Source organism: Buceros rhinoceros, unplaced genomic scaffold (genome assembly GCF_000710305.1).
Source record: "Buceros rhinoceros silvestris isolate BGI_N320 unplaced genomic scaffold, ASM71030v1 scaffold19612, whole genome shotgun sequence".
Lineage (NCBI taxonomy): Eukaryota > Metazoa > Chordata > Aves > Bucerotiformes > Bucerotidae > Buceros > Buceros rhinoceros.
This window is the reverse complement of record NW_010398557.1, coordinates 581-6,228: the sequence shown is the minus strand read 5'-3', so window position 1 is coordinate 6,228 and position 5,648 is coordinate 581. Positions and strand designations below refer to the sequence as shown.

At 43.9% G+C, this 5,648-nt stretch overlaps 1 protein-coding gene across 1 annotated transcript; it reads right to left on the bottom strand.

The window, feature by feature from the left end:
• Window positions 1-634: 634 nt before the first annotated feature.
• Window positions 635-5,161, bottom strand: LOC104489043 (fatty acid synthase-like). The gene is made up of 6 exons (XM_010131155.1): window positions 5,020-5,161; window positions 4,270-4,497; window positions 3,597-3,817; window positions 2,954-3,052; window positions 2,581-2,832; window positions 635-1,492 (listed from the first exon to the last, which is right to left on the bottom strand). Exons 1-6 carry the CDS (start codon window positions 5,141-5,143, stop codon window positions 1,355-1,357), a joined length of 1,062 nt encoding a protein of 353 aa, XP_010129457.1. The 5' UTR covers window positions 5,144-5,161; the 3' UTR covers window positions 635-1,354.
• Between the last annotated feature and the right edge of the window lie 487 nt (window positions 5,162-5,648).

Here is a 5,648-nt window from a genome sequence, read left to right as displayed (position 1 = left end):
GAAAGGACAGATCCAGCATAGCAAAAGCAAGGAAATTTTTAAATTGAATTTTATGGAAGTTTCCTTTAAAAAGGTACTATCTTAAAACCATACCATCAAACTGATTACTTAGCTAACTTATGTGGGATCTCCAGTCTCATTGCTGAGAGGACAATGAATACAAAAGGCTTAAGCAAGCCCTGTGAAAATAAAGTACATCGGGGCTTTGGGCAGATGCTTGTATGTTTGCCTGAGCTTTGGTTACGGGAGAGCAGGGGTAGGAGCATTTGTTCAGTTACCGCCGAAGAATTCTGGGTCCTGCCCCATTCCAAATGTCTGGCTGGGTGGTGAGACTGGAGGTAAGGGGGAATAGAGTAAAGCAGTAGTCTTAATGCTCCACTAAGGTTCTGATACAGTAGAGCACAGAACCTTGCACAAATATAAACAAAGTACCTGCCTAGGGACAACTTTGCCTGTTTTTATCATGCCCAAGTTAAGGCTGTTCAATACAGTGGCATCTGTCAAACCGCCCACCCTTCCCCCCATCCCCCTCGCTCCTCCAAAGGAGTGGATGATGGCCAGAACACTCCCTTTTACCTTTTCCTGTCTGAACAGGGCAGGGCAGTGGGAGACAACAACAACAAAACCCAAACCAAACCTGAAAGAAACCAGACTGTTCCCAAGATGCACTTTGGTTTAACAAATGGGCAACTTCCCCTTGTAGAATAAACCTTCCCCTCCAAAAAGGGATGTTTCTTTTATCTTACAACCCACGATAAATTAAAACCAAGTAAGAAGTCTCTGGTTTGACACAATAAATACTTAGAATATATCAAATTAAAAAAATATAGTTACAAAAGCCTCAATGGAATTATCTTTCTGACCTAACTGCAGACAGATTCTTCATAGACAAAAGATATCTCCGAAATCAGCTGCAGCTCCTCTCCTGCTCACTGGGCTTGGTCGTCAAGTGCTATCACATACCCTTTGGAACACTGTTAAAACAAAACAATACAGAGCACGAGAAAGCTACTCCTAAATCTGTTTTTCATACTGCCAAAGGTGTAGGAAACAACCGTCAGAGGGGACCCCTCACAGCAGTGCACAGTGACAGAGTCACGGCACTAGAGTAACTCGGACAGGGATACTAGGGGAAAACAAAGCACAGGAAGGGAAGGAGAGACAACCCATAAAAGCTGGGAAAGGAAAAATGAGCAAGACAGAGAAAAAGACCAATCAAGTTCAGCTGGACTTCCCAGTTCTGGCAGCAGAGCAAATGAGATAGTGAACAACAGGAAGAGTTCCTTGGGGTCTGTCATAACAAGGAATGTTGTCGGCATTTTCTTCACCATTGATAGCCAGTAAGCAGAAGGAGTTAACCCTCTCTGACACTGACACGTGGCTCTGCCAGTGAGCTGTGGATGATCCCAATAATTGATTCAACACCATCTCCCTCCAATAAGGTGCGGTGATCTCCTTCAATAACATGGACAGACACTTTCCCATCGCATACCTGCATAGATATAAAAAAAAGAAAAACTTATACTCAGGATTTACATCCAGCTGGTTCATCCAGCTATTCTGGATTTGTCAGTATTCTGAGTTACTCATAGTAACACTCTATCAAATTCAGTTGAAAACAGCACCAGTTTTCTGACATACTTTCACAGATCAGCTGCAGGGCATTGTTTGGAACAGAGTTTTAAAGCACAGCAGTTTGACAGCCTGGCAGGTGATCCACTCAAATATAAGCTTGGCAGGAAGCCGGCCAACCTGATACTAATAGCATAATTTTCCTATAATATCAAAGAATGAATGATAAAGTAGCTATTTCCAAGCCCTTAAGAAAATGAAATTACCCTCCTCTCCACCTCCTCTTTCTCCCACCACCATGAACCTTCCTTTAAGGTCATTATGTAACTTTAATAATGTGCAAATTGGACTACAATCAATAACGAATGTTGAGTTAGAAGTCTGAAGGGATAGGAGAATTCCAGAAACAGGAAGGTAATTGTGAAAGTTGCTTCCTTTTCCCTGGTATGCGTACCATAAATGTTAGACACTTAACCCTCTTACGTGAACAGGGGCTAAAGAACAGTGACCTTAGCTGGACTAGAGGCCAAACCCCTACATTTTCTAGGCTCACAAGAAACCCATGTACTAACTTAAGTGGTCCACAAAAGGTAACTAAGAAAAAGCCACTTCTATTGTCAGAAGGCTGACACTTGCTCTTCAAAAGTCTGCCCCCATGCAGTGGACAGACTTCAGGGATCTACAGTGAAAGGAGACTAAAAGTTACTTCTGTCAAGTTAGTCTCTTAACATCTTTTAGTCCCTTAGAGAGCTGTGAGAAACAGCTCTAGAAAACACTTACAGAGGCTAAACCTTCTCCTGGCCCTCACTACCCTGAGAAAATACCTGGAACCAATCAACTAATTTGCTTTCGGGGACTTTTAATTCTTGTTAGAGCATGATAGCTACACAACAACAATTTCTTTCAGGTCGGTTTCATCCTTTCTCTCTGCGGGAGCATTTTCCATGGTTTTCTTTTGCTTCCCGAAATATCAGAACCCCAGCAGTCACCAGTGGGCCTCCGACTGACCTCTGAAAGTCTGTAGTCTCCACCCAGACCTTCTTCATATCCACTGTGAAACTTTGCCCGCATCAGCGTCACATTCCCATGATACTTGGATTCCGGTATATACTTGTCGGCAGCCTTCAGTTTATGGTAAAAGGAAGTGGCAGCAAAGCTGAGTGCTTCACGACTGACGTTTGCATGAATCTGAGTTATCAGGTCTGCAGCAGCATTCACACGAGCCTCCAGATCTTTCAGGGGTAGAAGAACCTCCAGCAGCTGGAAATATTTTTTCCCGCATTAGTTTCAATATCTGAGAATACATCTCCATTAAACAAAAAGCCCCACACCCTCCCCGTGCACATGAAGAGATGTAACTCCCCGCCCCCAAAGCCATTACCTTATTGTATTCAATGCCTGTAAACTGCTGAACGAAGGCACACAATGCTTCAGTCTCCAACGCAGCATCATTTCCTTGGCTCAGCTTAGCTCTGTAGCTCTGGAAAAGAGAATAAAATGTGAACATGAGAGGGATATGCTGATCCTGAATGTAGATCAGTTAGAGAACAAACAGCTTTGAACTGGGGGTGGGGGAGAAAAAGAAGATAGATGAGCTTTAGGTGGGGGAGGAACATCCCCTGTGGAAAGCAAATCCACATGTGGCAATTGCCAAGAGCCTCGTATCCTCTAGAAAGTACAAGAAAAATGGAAAGAAAGCTTAAGCAAGGTTTCCTGCATCCCTACATAAGGATCTTCTCTTGCAGGCTCCAGGATCTTTTACTACCATACTAATACCATGATTTATCCCAGCAAGAGCAGTATTTATGTCCTGGCCCTTGCCAGTTAATGAAGACTCTCCCATATGCTTCCACCCTTCAGCCATCCCTAAGCAGTCAACTGCTACAGCTGTCTCCCAACTCCCACGTCAAGAAAAGTCTGACAGTTTTTCAGATGGTTCCTAAGTAGAATAGTAAGCTTCCACAACGTGAGCCCTTGTGACACAGGATGATCCCCAGATGGAAGATTTTCTTGGTATTGCTTACCTGAGTGTACGCTGCCACAAAGGAATGAGACCCATCAAATAGGAATAGACTGTTCAGTGCATGGGAAGCATTTTGTTGTGCTTGCAGCTGGGAGCACATTTCAAAGGCCACACAGGCACCGAAAGAATATCCAGCAACACGGTAAGGTCCTTCAGGCTGTATCTGCTTCATACAGTCAATGTAATAGGCTGCCAGGCTCTGTATGCTGTCCAACGGAGCAGCTAGAATACGGAAGTGAGTTAAACAGACTCTGGTAGAGAGAGACAATCACGTTTCCTGGAGCTCCGAAACAACCCTGCTGGAAGCATCTAGGTTATTTTGAAGGTAAGTTTCTAAATTATGGTTACCAACTTACATTTTGCACAAGGACTAGTAATGTTCTTGCTTTCCAAAGACAGACTGAACAGCATACCTTGTTTTTCTCCTGCATGCTCGCCTGCTGGCAAGGACTCATTGCAACACCCAGGTGCCCCATTTCCCCCACATTTAAGCTCTACGATCTAACCTAGTACTTCTCTTGTTACCTGGGGATGTTTGACATGACCCTGTGCAGACTGTAGGTACTAACTACAGCTACTGAGTTTAAGAGTCTAGAAACAAATCTCTCTCTAAAAGGCAACTAAAAGACAGCATGTTATGTTCATAAATCCAAGATGCTGAAGAACTGAGATACCTTTTGTACACTGGAGCCCATAGCAGGGCATATGAAGTCTGGAGGCGAGGGTATAGAAAACAGTGATGGATCCTTCAATAGGGTGAACGAGGAAAAGAGGGCGCTCTGTGCTCTCAACATCATTGAGACGGGTGATTGTTGGCCCTTCTGGGTTCACCAACAAGTTGTTCAAATCTAGTTTTGGAGATTCACGCAGGCTTGTCTTCCTCGGCTGGGATGGCATTTGCTCTTTGAAGGCAAGCATACCAGACAAACAATTAGATTCAGGATCAGTCTTGGGCATGTAGTCATAGTCCTCAAGTTGAATCTCGGGGCTGCTCTGGATTAGCCAACTGTCTCACTGAATCATCAGCACACAGACACAGGGATCTTCCTATTGCTGGCTGCTCTGCAACACCTGCATGTGCTCACAGTAACTGTGACATTTCATTGCTTATTCCTCAGCCAGGTTAAAAAAAAAAAAAATCTCAATTTTTTTCTGTATCCCCGTATACAGCTGCATAAGAGCACTCGTGCAGGCAGATACTAGCCAGGCAAGAAAGTGGCTTTCATGCTCTTTCTCATGTTCTGTCCCCAGAACTGATGGGTCACTGCACTTCAGTGACATGTCTGTCACTTAAAAACTATTTGGCTATAACCTTATTTCATGATCTGATAGAGGCTTATATCACTAGAGATTAATGCAACAGATTGAGAGCTTAATTGTTTGGGCTCAGGTGACTGGTAGCAATCCTAGTCCAGGTACTATACCCTCTGCTGCTCCCGACTTGGAAGAAAGTTCACGCAGTTTGTTGATGGTAAGGAGTCGAATCTCTCTCATGGTCATAACGATGTCATAGTCTCTCTCCAGTGTCTGGCGCACCTCCACACCCATCAAGGAATCCAAGCCCAAGTCTGCCAAGGAGCTCTCAGTGTTCAGACTACTCACGTCATGGACACCTGGGAAAAAAAAGCACATTAACAAACGGCCAGTTTCTTTTCAGCTCTAGGTCTCCTAGCAGTCTTCTCGGCTTCCTTCATTCTCCTAAAACCTGAGTAAACTGCAGCTCCAGAGAATTACCTTTCAGGATCATCTAATACTTTCACAAATCACCTGTACTACAACTCACATCTAGTCGTATGGGATTTAGTCTTTAGAGAACATGCTAAATGTGCACGGTTTTATGATGGGATACATCAGTCCCAGATAAATAGCTGTACACACTGTCACTTCAGCTCTAAAGGAATTTCACACAGTGCAGGTTTTAACTGAAACTGCAGTCCTAGACCTAATGCAACTAAGCTACATGAGATGAAAACAGTTATTGATGTCAGTGATGGCTGATTGCAACACTTGATATCTATCATCCTGGAGGAGGTGGTGATTCCTCTAGTCTTCA